This window comes from Pseudophryne corroboree, chromosome 1 (genome assembly GCF_028390025.1).
Source record: "Pseudophryne corroboree isolate aPseCor3 chromosome 1, aPseCor3.hap2, whole genome shotgun sequence".
Classification (NCBI taxonomy): Eukaryota; Metazoa; Chordata; class Amphibia; order Anura; family Myobatrachidae; genus Pseudophryne; species Pseudophryne corroboree.
Genome location: NC_086444.1, coordinates 852,162,652 through 852,179,591, shown reverse-complemented (window position 1 = coordinate 852,179,591; position 16,940 = coordinate 852,162,652). Strand labels below are relative to the sequence as shown.

At 46.2% G+C, this 16,940-nt stretch overlaps 1 protein-coding gene across 2 annotated transcripts in view; it reads left to right on the top strand.

Annotated features, from left to right (window-relative positions):
• The window catches only part of FGF5 (fibroblast growth factor 5), an 86,927-nt gene extending 70,308 nt beyond the window's left edge, over positions 1–16,619 (top strand). For both annotated transcript variants that reach the window (XM_063919958.1, XM_063919957.1), the window contains exon 3: positions 15,424–16,619. In XM_063919958.1, coding sequence (XP_063776028.1) covers positions 15,424–15,774 — 351 coding nt within the window. In that variant the 3' untranslated portion in view covers positions 15,775–16,619. The remainder of the gene's footprint in view (positions 1–15,423) is intronic.
• Positions 16,620–16,940: the final 321 nt, after the last annotated feature.

Below are 16,940 nucleotides of genomic sequence, written 5' to 3'. Positions count from 1 at the left end.
CACTATGGGCGGTGGCGGAGGCAGCGGGGGACGAATCAGAGAGCCGGGAGCTGCGCTGCACGTGGCCTTCGTGGCTCTCTATTCACCGGCCCTTCTGGCATTTGCCAAAAGTGCCAGATGGGCAGTCCGGCCCTGACTATGAGGACGTGTTAGTTACAGGTTCCTTAATGACTGCCAGTTACTGGGTTACCAAACAGAGGTGTTGATTTATGAATCAAACATAACTAAACCTTTGCTACAGCCTTTTGGTTAGAGAATGCATGAGGAACAGAATGAACAAACCCAAATTGTTTACTGTGTATGTACGGCCTTACCCATTTGTGCATGCCCAGACCTAATAACAACACATTATTTAGCACTTAGTCGCAATTCAAAAGAATAGGAACTTAGAGGTTTGCATGATTGTAATTCTGATACCGGGGAGGGGGCTGACACTGTATTGCTAGAGGGATAGGTTTACGCATGACCTCTCTGGATAGTGCTTTGTTTTTTTTTACTACAAGCCATTGATTTTTGCACAGTTAAGTTATATTTCATTCTGTTCAATATGTAAAGGATGTTCTTTTTATATTTATGTTTTTTTAAGGTTTTATTTTCCATTTAGCAGTGTGGGAATACGCACAATGAGTTTTCTTTGTCTTTGTGATGACTGTAATATTCTATTTCACATAGAAAAATGTAGCTATGATAACAATCAAACTTTGCATACAGTAGTTTCTTTGCAATTACTGATAATAAATATTCAAAAATTTCAAACAAATTGAAGGTACTTGTATTAAATGATTTAATTATAATGAGGGTCTGTAATGAAGAGGATGAAGGTCGTCACATGTGAACATTATCATTGTTCAAAAAACTGGAAGGCAGATGTCTTTTGGCCATGGGCCACAGAATGCAGAGCAAAGCAACATGATACAGATGAGTCTGCAAAGCACGCTATATTTTCTCATTTAATGATCACAAATTAGAGAGAGTATCCCTTACACTTCAGAGAATGCACGAGCCTCAGTATTTCCAATAAAAACAGCTTAGAGCTAGTGTGAATGCCTGTGCAATTAGCACTACATAATCACTGCAAAATGAGCAGAAATATATCCTACAACTACAACTTTATATTAAAAGGTGACATACTTGGGAGCTGTACAAATCGTGTGTGTCAGTCTATATGATAATGAACTGTATACCCTTTGAAAAGCGTGTAATGGTGTATGTATATGTAGCCCATGATACCTTATGATACATAGGGAGGAATTCAATTAGCAGCGGTAAATTACTGCAGCTAATTGATCCTGGGGATGAAGGGGTAAATCAGTTGACGCAGATAGCCGGCATTATCAGCCATTTTCTCACGGACACAATTGCAAAATCACATGGATCTGGGATATTATCCAGGATCCTGTGTCTTTTCACACAAAAACAGGTAAATTTTACACAAAAAGGGCATTAATTGAATTGCACCAAAAAAACAAAGCAAACAACGGGCAAAAAAATCGTAAAAAAGCCTGCTAATAGAAATACCAGCATAATGTGCAACACTCTTTAACGGAAATTTCAAAGATAACACCATAGAAAACAAAGTAGAGATGCAGAGTCTTCATTGAGTCAGTCTTCAAATAAAATTATTTCATCTCTTTCCTCTTATTTTGGATAGCATCCTATTACACTCATTTACTTTACCACTGGCATTTTACATATAATTATTATCCTTAATTTGTATAACACCAGCATAATACACAGCATTTTACAGAGATTTTATTTATTCGCATACAGTCTAAATTCTTTGCCACAAAAACACACTAGGGTACTGTCTTGGAAATAGAAGTATGTCTTTTCATGGGATGTGCAATGCACATAGCCGAAAGTGAAATCATATTTACATATTCACATCAGTTGCAGATACAATTTCAATTGTCTGGAAAAACAGATCGGTATCATTCATGTGTAAGTACAGGAAGAATATGAAAACGTAGGTGCAGCACAGCCTCTACAGATGTTTCCTAATTAGACCTGATGCAGCACCACATTTGCTTCTAAGGAGATGTAAATATAAAACATCCATAAGCATTGCTGTAAAAATATATACAGGGTGATTCAAAAGTAGCAGCAGGGGTGTATCTGGGCGCCCCTGGCAAAGTAAGGGACTGGCGCCATCCAAATTTGAAATAGGGAAGGTGCATGTGCAAAAAAGGGACATGATCTTGTGGGAAAGGGGCATGACCATACAATAGTTTCCCCAATTCAAATTATGCTACACAGTGGTAACCCTTATACACATCATGCCCACACAGTAGCAGTTCCCTTTACACATTATGCCCACATAGTAATTCTTATAACACTGAGGAGACCGCAGCAGTGCCTGACCTGGCTGAGGAGGCAATGCCACCCAAGACCAGGTAGTATAATTAAATAGTAGTGCAAAGAAGTGCAGTACAGCGCACTACCCAGTGGTGCAAGTAGAAAAAAATTCTTAGTGGTACTGTGTGTATGCGCACAGCAAAAAAAATGGGTGTGGCCACATGGGGCGTGGCCAATGAAATTGGGGGTGTGATACACATGACCCCAATAGTGCAGTGCCAGATACAAATATGCCCTCAATAGTGCCAGATACACATATGCCCCCACAATGCCAGATATGCCCCCACAGTGCTAGATATGCCCCCACAGTGCCAGATACACATATGCCCCCACGTTGCCAGATATGCCCCCCACATTGCCAGATATGCCCCCATGTTGTCAGATATGCCCCCATGTTGCCAGATATGCCCCCACGTTGCCAGATATGCCCCCACATTGCCAGATACACATATGCCCCCACAGTGCCAGATACACATATGCCCCACAATGCTATATAAGCCCCCACAGTGCCAGATATGCCCCCACAGTCATAGTCCCCACCCCCTCCCAGCACATAGCCATAGTCCCCTCCCAGTAAATAGCCATAGCCCCCACCTCCCCAAGCCATAGCTGTAGCCCCCCAGCACATAGCCGTAATCTCCACCTCTCCCAACACAGTCATACAGTAATCCCACCTCCATTGCATCACATAACAATAGTTCCCTGCTAGCATAGATATCCATAGTCCCCCTCCCTGCACATAGGGGGTCATTCCGACCCGATCGCTCGCTGCAGTTTATCGCAGCGCAGCAATCGGGTTGGAACTGCACAGTGCGCCGGCGCATGCCAGATGGCCGAAGGCCGTCGTTGCCCAGCGATCGCCTCTGAGGCAGAGGCGGTCGCTGGGTGGAAGGGGCTGGACAGCGGCGTTAAGCCACCGTTTAGGGGGCGTGGTCTGGCCAATGCAGGTGTGACCGGACCGTTGGGGGGCGGGCCGCGGTGGCTGCATGACGTCACACGCAGCCGCTGCGACCCGGGGCAGCGAAGAGGCTCTCCCGGCCAGCGGCAGGAGCTGCGCTGGCCGGGAGTAACTCCTGAGTTGCAAAAGCATCGCCGCTGTGCGATGCTTTTGCATTTCTGTGGGGGGGAGGTGGCACTGACATGCGGGGCGGACTAACCCCTGCATGTCTGAGTGCCTGATCGTAGCTGTGCTAAATTTAGCACAGCTACGATCAACTCGGAATGACCCCCATAGCCCCTCACCTCCCCAAGCACATAGGCATAGTCTCCATCCCCCCTCCCAGCACATAGCTGTAGTCTTCCCTTAGCACATACTAGTAGTCTCCCCCACTCTCAGCACATACATAGCCTCCCTACACAGCACATAGTCCTAGTCCCCACCCCATAACATCCCAGTAGATAGCCGTAATGTCTGGTAATACCTGCTGTGCCGTGCTGCCTGGGATGGAGGGCGGAGGATCGCTCTGCAGGCAGGAGCTGGTGTCCGGCACTTCACCAAACTACGTAAAGAAACTGAAAATAAACTACAGCATCCAGCGGCCCTTGCCGCCGGGAGCTCACGACAGCAAGGGTTGCTGGGAGTTGTAGTTTATTTTCAGTTTCTTCCCCATAGTGCATTGTGGTGCCGGACACCGGCGCCAGCTCCTGCCTGCTGAGCGATCCTCCGCCTTCCATCCCAGGCAATGCACAGGCAGCTCGGCACAGCAGGTATTGCCAGACACTATGGCTTAAGGGATTCCACCCATTGGCCGAGGGTGGCACCATCGGGCAGCGTTCCCTGTTCGGCTGGCGCCCCTGGCGAGTGCCATCCTGGCCAATGGGTAGATACGCCCCTGAGTAGCAGTATACCCTTTTGTTTCAAAAACTGTGCAGGAAATGGGAAAACTGAATACTCCAGTGAGGTATGGGTGAGGTGGGCTATCTTTTAGGGTATGTATCGAACATGGGCATCATCTTGAATCTAAGTCAGTTTTCCCATTTTCTGCACAGTTTTTGAAACAAAATGGTGTACTGCAATTAATGAAGATGATAACAGCATCAGCTTTACATAGTTATATAAATCAACCAAATAAAAGCATCATAGCACCACTTACCAACCACAAATGAATAACAAGCTGATAGCTTAGGGCAGGTTTCCAATACAGAAGGGTGACAATAAGCATGGGGACCAGATCCCTTGCTAAAGAAATAGCTTTGACCAAGCTAGGACATCCTGGACAGTTGCCAATAAAACAGGGAAACCCACAACATTGGGCTGTTCTGCACAGGGCTGCTTGTCTCTAGAAAGGGGGCACATATTCACTATAACCAGACCCATGCACAATACAGCACTTGCTCCGAGGACAGTGTCAAGGACATTTGGCATGGCAGTTAGGAGCCAATTGGCTGGTACTTTGTCTCCAGTGACTTTATCTCCATCAAAGGCTTAGTAAATAGACCTCTCAGACCTGATCGCTGGGCTGCATTTTTTGCTGCCCTGCGATCAGATAGTCGCCGCCTACAGGGGGAGGGGAAAAGGTCTGTGCAGGTGTGCGATCGCTTTTGTAGCAGAGCTGCACAAACATCAGTTTGTGCAGTCTCTGCTTAGCCCAGGACTTACTCAGCCGCTGCGAATGTTTCAAGCTGATCGGGGGCGAGGCTGACGTCAGACACCTTCCCTGAAAACGCCTGGTCCCGCCTGAGTTTTTCCGGACACTCCTGTAAAACGGTCAGTTGCCACCCATAAATGGCCTCTTCCTGTCAATCACCTTGCGAACGCCCATGCGTTCAATATTTTTGCACCATCCATCGCTAGGCACCGATGCCCAGTGCAGTCGTCCAACGTGCCAATGCATTGCAGTGTATACGCAGGCGCAGTTCAGATCTTAACGCACAGCAGCAATCAGGTCTGAATTACTCCCAGTGTTTGACTGAGGTGGTACACCTGCCACATTGTGTAATACAAAAGCTTAGAGGGTGACTGAAAACGTATCTGGACCAGAGAAGCAAATATGTCATCCCTGTGGTCACAGCTACTTTAAAACTACATTTCCCAACAAGGCCTGGCAGCCACATGCAGCTTTTGCATGCTTGTGGAAGTACAATAATGTGCAAGTAATATAAGCACAAAGCTCTAGTTACAGAGTAATGAATGTGCATTATTTCATACATGGGTTTGTTCCATACTTGCCTACTTTTGTTAGCTCCTCACTGGGAGAAGCCCAAAGACGAATTGCAGCTGGTCACTGATGGGGGCCTGGGGATTTGTGTCATTAAGCCACTTCCCTACCAGGGCATAATCCTGTGAATCGTGGGTACACTCTGAGCAATAAATAGGCCAATCAAACAGCCAATATATTACGAGCCCACAGGCAGTTGTACTGTATATACCCAATATGTCTGTGAACACCGTCGTTCACAAACATATTGTATCAGCCCTGCAGCACAGCCAATAGCCAATCTATCTACAGTTATATTGGTGCATCTGGCTGTGTGTACATGCGGTCTTCCAAGTGCCCGTACACTTGCTGCAGGGACTGCCAGTGACCGACATCTTAACTGGGCGGGCACATTTAAATGACCACCCAGTCATGACATCAGGCATGAGAAATCGGGCGGATGATTGATAAGTGTGTATGCACTTAACAATCATCAGATAAGTCAATGAATGGTCGATGAGTCAGCCAGGTGTGAAACCAGCTTTAGACGAGAAGTTGGGCCAAAATGACACTATTTGCCTCATATTGACCTGCCCCTGCCCCTCCCTATCCTGCCCATTTCACTAGGAAGTAGCCAGGATGTGGGAGATACACTCACTTTACCGGGGGACTACAAGAAAAATCATGAGTCAATGGTATGTTCTAGAGGTACAGGGGAATACTTGCAGATAGTATTGAACTGTGAAAAGAGCACAAGACAGGTTCTGTTGCCATTTCTAATTACTGTTATCAATGATCTTGTGCTAAACACACTACAGTTGTTGTGATTATCAAATAAAGTGTGAGTGAGTGAGTGAGTGAGTGAGTGAGTGAGTGAGTCAGCGAGTGAGTATGTGAGAGTGTGTGTGTGCACATGCATGCGTGCGTGTGTGTGGTTTTGTGAGTTCTGGCCTAACTGAGGGATAAAAGTAGTGATAGCATAAGAGTGAATTTTACAAATCCCCGTAATTAGTTTTTTCAGTGTGTTTAATAGACTATTTTACAGAAATAAAAATGTAAATATGCAGTAGTGGCTCATTCTGAGTTGTGAGCAAAACAAAAAAGGCAAGTAAGTGTGCACCTGGACAAACGGTTAGGATCTCCTGCTCTGTGCTGCCACGTCGCCATGGCAACCGGGAGGCAAGTGTTAGCGAAGTAACCTGAGCGCAGCTGATACTCCGGTCCGGGTTTTTACTGTGTAGTGGTTACAGGCTCTGTGCACGGCAGGGAATCCGGCGCTGGTTTTGTGCTCACAGTCTGTGAGGTCTGAGTGGGGCGTGGACAGCACCTGCTATATAAACCATCCTCTCAGGCTAGGCAAATGCTGCTGAATCTTTGTTTGTTAGTCAGTTCTAGAGAGTTAGCTAGTACTGTGTGACTTTGTATTTACTTGTTGCTTACTGCGAATAGGCCTTGGGATTCGGTACTTCATTCTGCCAATCCGGACCTAGCAGTAAGACTGGAGTCAGTTGTTTGACCTGCTGGGGTTCTTTTGCTATTCTGTGAACCCAGCAGGTCTGCGGCTGTACTCTCAGACCTGCTTGCTTAATCCTCCCTCACTGTGCAGGGCGTCCAAGTGTCAGTTTAGTGGCAGTAAGCTGAACTGGTGCCCTGCAAGTGGGGGTTAGGATTGTGGATACTCTCCTTGTGTCTATATTTCTATCTCTGACCAAGGAGTTTATTCCCACACCCGTTGGTAACCCTTTGGGGGTTTTTCTGTTGCTCTTAGCAACATCATTTCAGGTGCTCCACATGTTAAATCACTACACATCGCTTCATTGTCCGCTCTATTCCATCTGAGCATTCCTGACACTAGGGAGACACCCAATTCCTAAGCCTTTGGGCTTCTCCGTTCACTTTGTGTTTATTAGTTATTCCATCACCTCCTGTGTATGTTATGTTATACTGTCTGTGAGTTCGTTTGCTTCGCTTCCCTCTCTGTTCATACACCGGTATACTCCTGTTAGCACTGGTGTGCGTAACATATTCAGCAGCCTTACTCCTGTTGAAATTTTGTGGGAATATGGAGCATACCCCTCAAAATACTTTGCAACAGGTGGTCGATCAGGTGCAGGTCCTGACTCAACAATTTAATGAGATGTCCATTAAAATGAACACCCCGCAGGCCGCTAGCGGAGCTCCCGCAGCAGCAGCGGCAAGTTCAGGGGTTAAGGAGCCGAAAGTAAATCTCCCGGATCGTTTTTCTGGAGATCGCTCGCAGTTCTTTTGTTTCAAGGAAAGCTGTAAGCTATATTTCAGGCTTAGGCCCCAGTCTTCTGGGTCGGAGATTCAGCGGGTGGGCATGGTGATTTCCTTGCTACAAGGATGCTTTTTTTACGGCACTGGTCATTTCGTATGATGACCCTGACAAGATGGCTTCAGCCGAGGCTCTGATTACGGTTCTTATGCAAGGGCGACGGCCAGCTGAGGTTTATAGTACGGAGTTTCGGAGGTTGGCTCATGATACCCAGTGGAATGACCCAGCCCTGAGAAACCAGTACCGAAGGGGCCTTTCTGACCAGATAAAGGACCAACTGGTACAATATCCCTCGCCTGATAGCTTAGATCAGCTCATGCAGTTATCCATCCGGGTGGATAGACGGCTGAGAGAGCGTAGGCTTGAAAGGGAGACCGCAGTTTCCTTTTTTCCCAAGGGAACCTCAGACTCTGAGGAATATTCCGAGGAGCCTATGCAGATTGGGGCTACCCGCCTCTCCTCGCGTGAGAAGACGCGGAGGAGACAGCAGGGTTTGTGTTTGTACTGTGGGAATAAAGGTCATGTTGTAGTATCATGCCCAGAAAAACCGGAAAACTTCAGGGCCTGAGGGTGATGGGAAATATCCTGTCAGGCCAGAAGTCAGAATTTCCCAAAAAGACTTTTCTCATTCCGGTGACTTTGGAGATCCTCGGTCAAACTGTCAAGACTGAGGCCTTTGTTGACAGTGGGGCCGATGGGGTTTTCATGGACCGTCAATTCGCCCTGGAACACTCTGTTCCCTCAGTACCTTTGGCATCAGAGATTGAGATCTGTGGGTTAAACGGGGAACCATTGTCCCAGGGTAAAATTACCTTCTGCACCAGCCAAATTCCTTTGTTTATTGGAGCCACACACTCTGAAAAATTGTCTTTTTATGTGACTGTCTGTTCTTTTGCCCCATTGGTTTTGGGGTTACCCTGGTTAAGGGCCCATAACTCTCAACTTGACTGGGTCTCTGGGGAGATTTTTAGTTGGGGTAGTGATTGTTTCAGGAGTTGCTTGAGCCTTCCAGTCAGGCTCTCGCAGCTAAGTTTGCCAGGATTGCCAGGATGTTATGTAGATTTTGCGGATGTGTTCTCCAAAAAAGTTGCGGAGGTACTACCTCCCCATCGCCCCTATGACTGTGCCATTGATTTGTTGCCGGATGCTAAGCTTCCCAAGAGCAGGTTGTACTCCCTGTCACGTCCTGAGACTCAGGCTATGGCAGAGTACATTCAGGAGAACTTGGCTAAGGGATTTATCAGACCCTCACAGTCCCCAGTTGGGTCGGGGTTCTTTTTCGTGGGTAAAAAGGACGGTTCATTGCGACCCTGCATCGACTTCAGGGAATTGAACCGTATCACGATTAAAAACTCGTACCCACTGCCTCTCATTTCGGTTTTGTTTGACCAGCTTCGTACTGCCACCATTTTTTCTAAGATTGACCTACGCGGTGCTTACAATCTAATCCGAATAAGAGAGGGGGATGAATGGAAGACTGCCTTTAATACCCAATCAGAGCATTATGAATATTTGGTGATGCCTTTTGGGCTCTCTAATGCCCCGGCAGTCTTCCAGGAATTCATGAATGATGTGCTCAGGGAATATTTGGATAGATTCTTAGTTGTTTATCTAGATGACATCCTAATCTTCTCTCATTCCCTGGAGGAACATCGGAAGCATGTACGCTTAGTCCTCCAGAAACTCAGAGACCACCAGCTTGGGGCGAAGCTGGAGAAGTGCGAGTTTGAAGTCCAGCAAATTGCATTTCTAGGGTATATTATCTCCTCAGAAGGTATCCAAATGGAGGGTTCTAAGGTACAGGCAGTCCTGGATTGGGTGCAGCCCACTAGTTTGAAGGCGCTTCAGCGTTTTCTGGGCTTTGCGAATTTTTATAGACGGTTTATCGCTGGATTTTCGTCTATAGTGGCCCCCTTGGTGGCACTCACTAAGAAAGGGGCGGATGTTGTTCACTGGTCTTGTGAGGCCAAAGCGGCCTTTGCCCGTCTCAAAAGGGCATTTGTCTCGGCCAAGGTGCTGCGACACCCAGATCCAGAGCGTCCTTTTGTGGTAGAAGTGGATGCCTCTGAGATAGGTATTGGGGCAGTGCTCTCTCAGATGGGGGTGTCTGATAATCGCCTTCATCCCTGTGCTTACTTTTCCCGTAAATTTTCGTCTGCCGAGATGAATTATGATGTGGGTAACCGGGAATTGTTGGCTATAAAGGATGCACTCGGGGAGTGAAGACACTGTCTTGAGGGGGCTAAGTTTGTGGTCTCAATTCTCACCGACCATAAGAATCTGGCATATTTAGAGTCAGCGAAGCGGCTCAATGCCAGGCAGGCACGATGGGCTTTGTTTTTTGCTCGCTTTAATTTTTTGATAACATATCGCCCTGGGTCAAAAAACATCAAGGCTGATGCGCTCTCGCGGACTTTTGCTCCAGTTCAAGAGACCACCGAGGAGCCATTGCCCATTGTGTCCCCATCATGTATTAAAGTGGGCATTACCCAGGACCTCTTGTCATTAGTCCTTAGAGCACAGGAGCAGGCTCCTCCAGACCTTCCGGTAGGTCTCTTGTTTGTGCCTCCTAGGTTAAGACAGCGAGTGTTCCTGGAATTCCATGCCAAGAGGTCGGCAGGGCATCCGGGTATTGCCAGAACTCGGGAGTTGCTGTCTAGGGCGGTGTGGTGGCCCTCGGTGGCTAGGGATGTGGATCAGTGGGTTCGGGCTTGTGACGTTTGTGCCCGAAATAAAACTCCTAGAGGGGTTCCTGTCGGCCCATTACATCCACTCTCTATTCCGTCTAAGCCATGGACCCACATTTCCATGGATTTTGTGGTGGACTTGCCCAAATCCTCGGGGATGACAGCCATTTGGGTTCTCGTTGACAGGTTTTCGAAGATGGCGCATTTCGTTCCACTGGTTGGGTTGCCATCGGCCAGATGCCTGTCTGAGTTATTTATGCAGCATGTTGTGCGCCTCCACGGGTTGCCACTTGATGTGGTCTCTGACCGTGGATCCCAGTTTGTGGCCAAATTCTGGAGGGCATTTTGTTCTGATCTCCAGATTTCTGTGAGCTTGTCGTCAGGCTACCATCCACAGTCTAATGGGCAGACTGAGAGGGTGAACCAGTCCTTGGAGCAGTTCCTCAGGTGTTATGTCTCCAAGTGTCATACTGACTGGGTTGCTCATCTGTCCATGGCGGAGTTTGCCTATAACAACGCGGCTCACTCTGCTACAGGGATCTCTCCCTTCCTTTGTGTGTATGGGCATCATCCTAAGGCCAATTCTTTTGACCCCCTGGATTCCACGCCTGGTGGTTCCTCTGTTGTTTCGGTCCTTAGGGGTATTTGGAGGAAAGTGAAGAAAGCCCTTGTGTCTGTGTCATTAGTGACCAAAAGGGTTTTTGATAAGCGGAGAAGACCCTGCAGCTTCAAATTAGGAGACTTCGTCTGGTTGTCCACCAAGAATTTGAAGTTGAGACAGCCATCTCATAAGTTAGGCCCCCGGTTCATCAGCCCTTATAAGATCACCAGGGTTATCAATCCGGTGGCATTTCAGTTAGATCTGCCCCTTTCATTGGGTATCAATAAAACATTTCATTGTTCCCTTTTAAAACTGGCGGTTAGTAATCCTTCTTCCAGTGGAAGACCTTCTCCTCTTCTGATACGGGGTCAGAGGGAGTTTGTGGTTGAAAGGGTTCTTGACTCCAAGATGGTTCGGGGTCGGCTGTCATTTTTGGTGCACTGGAAGGGGTATGGCCCGGAGGAGCGGTCGTGGGTGCGCAGTTGTGATCTTCATGCCCCCAGACTGATACGCTTTTTCTTCTCGCAGTTCCCCGATAAACCCGGTGGTAGGGGTTCTTTGACCCCTCGTCAGAGGGGGGGTACTGTTAGGATCTCCTGCTCTGTGCTGCCACTTCGCCATGGCAACCGGGAGGCAAGTGTTAGCAAAGTAACCTGAGCGCAGCTGATACTCCGGTCCGGGTTTTTACTGTGTAGTGGTTACAGGCTCTGTGCACGGCAGGGAATCCGGCGCTGGTTTTGTGCTCACAGTCTGTGAGGTCTGAGTGGGGCGTGGACAGCACCTGCTATATAAACCATCCTCTCAGGCTAGGCAAATGCTGATGAATCTTTGTTTGTTAGTCAGTTCCAGAGAGTTAGCTAGTACTGTGTGACTTTGTATTTACTTGTTGCTTACTGCGAATAGGCCTTGGGATTCGGTACTTCATTCTGCCAATCCGGACCTAGCAGTAAGACTGGAGTCAGTTGTTTGACCTGCTGGGGTTCTTTTGCTATTCTGTGAACCCAGCAGGTTTGCGGCTGTACTCTCAGACCTGCTTGCTTAATCCTCCCTCACTGTGCAGGGCGTCCAGGTGTCAGTTTAGTGGCAGTAAGCTGAACCTGTGCCCTGCAAGTGGGGGTTAGGATTGTGGATACTCTCCTTGTGTCTATATTTCTATCTCTGACCAAGGAGTTTACTCCCACACCCGTTGGTAACCCTTTGGGGGTTTTTCTGTTGCTCTTAGCAACATCATTTCAGGTGCTCCACATGTTAAATCACTACACATCGCTTCATTGTCCGCTCTATTCCATCTGAGCATTCCTGACACTAGGGAGACACCCAATTCCTGAGCCTTTGGGCTTCTCCGTTCACTTTGTGTTTATTAGTTATTCCATCACCTCCTGTGTATGTTATATTATACTGTCTGTGAGTTCGTTTGCTTCGCTTCCCTCTCTGTTCATACACCGGTATACTCCTGTTAGCACTGGTGTGCGTAACACAAACTTGCTGCAAATGCCTGCTTTTCCATGTAGCCCACAAATACTGGTCACCTTCATTTATACACTGTAGTTTACAATTGACATGAATCTAAATCTCTCTGCACATTTTAAATCTACCATACTTGTAGGGCAACATGGTTTAACAGGGTTTGTCCAAGGTGCACAGTTGCTTTTTTGGCTTTGCTCTAATATCAGAATCAGCCCCATAGTGCACACATTGTAGTAGTGCATGCAGCAAGATGAGATGATAAATGTCAAAAGCATACTGTGTGGCAGGTCAGATTACCACGTATATAACAAGGATGTGTTTAATTTGCCGGCTGTTGGAATCCCGGCAGTCAGGGTACCAACGCCAGAATCCCGACAGCCGATAGATAATGTCACAAGCCTGAATCCCGGCGCAACAGAACTATTCCCACTTATGGGTGTCACCCATAGAGTGGGAATTGAACCTGTGGCAAGCGCAGTGAGCCACCAAGCTTGCAGTGTGGTGAGCGCAGTGATCCCACAAGAACTCTTTGCGCTCGCCCCGGCTACCATTTGTCCATCATACTGAATTCCCTACATTTTTACAGCACCCCCCTCCCAAATGACTGATATATTATACAGCTGCAATAGTCTAGCAAGTTACTTATACCTTAATTGCCCAGCATATTATATTATAAAGCCCCCAGCTGGCCAACATACTATACAAGCATACAGTAGTTCTAATTCAATTCATATTATATAGACCAAATTGATCTATCAGACAGCCCCTAAATGACTGACATATTTTAAGTCCCAACTACGCTGCATATAACATATTCCCCAATTTTCAAATATATTATACACCGTTAAGTGACTATTATATTATAAAGCCCTTGTAGTCGAGTATATAACATATCCCCTGACAATCCAGAAAAATAATATATGTCCTAAATACGACATTACAAAAAGTCTCCAAAAGACTCAAACCACCTAGCCCTGGTGCTATCACTATTATTATCAAAATAACAGCTAAAGCATTGGTTGTCATACATTAAATCATCAACGTATCTATAGTGGGTGCAGGGTGTGCAGTACACACAGGCCTCTGTGTCCAGGGGGGCCCACACTCCATACCCTGCATCCATATAATTATACTTGCCCCTCCAGAGTCCCATGGTGGCCGAAGCTGCATATAGAAATTACCAGAAAAATGATGCTGCGGATATTTTCTAGTGGTTTGCGCATAAGCAATAGAGCTGACCCAAGAACAAGGAGCTGGCATCATGTTCCCGGAGACCTGTGTATGCGCAGTAGGCTCTGGCACAAAGCCATAGTCTATAGTGCTGTGGCCAGTATCAGAGAGGAGGGTGCCTGTCACGGATCCTGCACATGGGCCCTCTCCTCTCTTAATCCACATTCACATTAAATACTATAATACCTTTTAATACATTTCCACCATCTCATTTGCTGGCAGGATGTATTAATAGAGGCCTTTTTGTGGAAATTAAACAGGCATTCAAATTGCTGAAAAAGACAAACTGTGGCTTCGGGAAATAACTACAAAAAAAAAAAACAGTTTACACTAAATAGAGCCATATTTAGCTAAAACATACCTCCCAACTTTAGGGTGATGCAGTTCGGAACCTCTACCCGAAAAAGGGGCATGGCCTTATTACAGCAGGCGTGGTCTCACAGCAAATGCCGTTCCAGCAATACATGCCAAATGTTTTCATCTCTCCTGTGAATAGATGCTGCGTACATGCGCTGGGCATCTATTCACCACTCGCTCTGCTAAGACTCTCCGCTCCATTAGACTCTCCCCGACCTTGCAAAGCTTCAATCGGGCACTAAAAACCCACCTATTTATCAAAGCGTACCCCTCCAATGCTGCTCCTCCATCCCCCTGCCCCATGCCTTGAACATCTCTGCTTTGCTTGCATACTGCCATCAGGCTTCCTCCTGCTTGCTTGCACCTCATGTCATCTGTCTGTCACCCCTCCCCACTATTGTTGTCTAAGCCCTCTTCTCGACACATTTCACTCAGCGACCATCTTTACCTGGTTTTTCTCCTACTGGTAAAGGCTCCTCTCTATCCATGGCCGCCAGCCCCAAGTAGTACTATGATTACTCCCTTGCTACTTACATCTAAGCTGTATTATGTTTTGAGAATTGTGGTGCTCTTTGTTACCTGCACTCCATTTTTGTTATTTAATTACTGTAATGCTATGTTTTGTCTCCCTGTACTGTCCTTTGTATGGCGCTGCGAAACACTTGTGGCGCCCTATAAATAAAATGTAATAATAATAATAAGCAGAGCAGTTGGTGAGAGGGGGTCTCACAAACCTCCCCACACACAGCGTGACAGTATGGCCCGCATGTGGGATGGTAGGACAGTGTCTGAAAAGTGGGGCTGCCCCATCAAAATCGGGGCTGTTAGGAGGCACACTTAAATGTCACGGTAGTGTGCATCTTCTTATTCACCATAGCTAGAACAGACCGAAGCTGCACAATTTGTCATGCAATCATGGTACCTGCAACCACTCTGCATGACCATCAAGTAGAATGTCCACGCAATTCATCAATGTGACGTAAAATGCGGTGCAATTACATTAACCATACACATTGTGCCATTATACGGAAGAACATGCAGTGTGTACGTGGACACATTGGGGGAGATTCAAATGCTTGAAAAGTCAGTTGGGAGTCTGTTTTTTCCTATCTAATAGACAAGGAAAAACAGACACCCAACCGACTTTTCAAATATTTGAATTCCACCCAATATATTAATATATTGTATTGGTAGTCATCGTGAGATTGCAGATCATTAGTGTGTACCTGGCTTTAGATTTCATTTGTTTGATGCTGTAATTGCATGTAATTTGTGTTTTCTTTTGTTCTACAGGCCAAATTTACAGATGACTGCAAGTTTATGGAGAGGTATCAGGAAAACAGCTACAACACCTATGCCTCAGCTACCTACAGAACTGAAAAGAGTGGCAGGAGGTGGTATGTGGCACTTAATAAAAGAGGCAAAGCCAAAAAAGGATCCAGCCCACGAGTGAAGCCTCAACACATATCAACACACTTCCTCCCTAGGATCAAATACATAGAGCCGCCTGAACTCTCCTTCACTGTTAAAGTCCCTGAAAAGAAAAAGACACCACGTGCACCTTTTAAACCCAAACCAGTGAGGCCTCCACCTAAGAAAAACAGCAGCCCTGTTAGGTACAGACTGAAGTTCCGCTTTGGATAAACATGACTTGCTGTTAATGATGGAGATACATTGCTAGTGTGCTTGTACTACAGCTCAGCACAGGGGTTGTGCCCCGCCCGTCATTGGTCTGAGAATTTCCATTTGTAATTGCTAATTGAAAGGTTGTTTTTATGATAACGGTGGGTATGAGCTGACTGAGTAGGGGCAATGCACTAAAGTTTGATAAGGTGGTGGACCGTACATATATGATAATTTAAGGTAATGTAATATTTATCGCAACAGTGCAAGGGAGGTTAGACTGACTATTACAGCCCTAATATACAATTCTTAGTTAAAAATATTGGTAAATGCTCTAAATACACATTACTTTCATATAGCACACTTAAGAAAAGAAAAGAAATAAAGATTTGGTAAAATTATAATTTGTTTATCATTAACAAAGCTGCACAAAAAATCCAACTAGACTCAAGTAAATATCTCTTATTAAAATTAGCACAACATATTTGTTTATACAGATTTCTGCGATGAAAGTCTCATAATAATCAGGATGATTGAAATATTTAAGTCTTGTAGCAGGATTGCTGGGAGATGACATTTGTTGCAATAAGTGGTTTTTCTACTGGCAATAAATTTGGTAGTGAAAAGTGAGAGTGTTTGTTTCTCATTGTGTACACAACACTAGTATATTCATGATCAGATCAATCAGTACACACATTCATCATGAAATAGGCACTAGTACTGTAGCAAAAGGTCACTTTGCCACTATAGTCCCACCTATTCCTTTATCAGGAATTTATACCACAGGGGACAAGTCACAACTGACACATTGGAGGTGATTCAGATCCCGTAGCTATTGCTACAGGGATGCGCAAAACACAGACGGCCTCCACTTGTAAAAATTGAGGTGTGTTGCCGCTGTTTAGAGGGAGAAAAGAGCTCATGGATTTCTATCACTGGACGGAGATTTCCTGGCCTTTGCGATGGGCAGCCTGAGTGACTCCATGGATGTCACAAGCTGCTCGATGGTGAGTCCAGTTATCAAATGCCGCCTGTGTCCTAGAACGCAAGTCAGATCACTACTGCAGCAGGATTGTGTCTGCTTGTAATAGATGCCTCCTGTTGCATTACCATACAGCGCTATCACTTCTGCTTCCAAGGAAGCAGCAGTGATATCAACTCCAACCACATCTGAATCAGGCTAATTA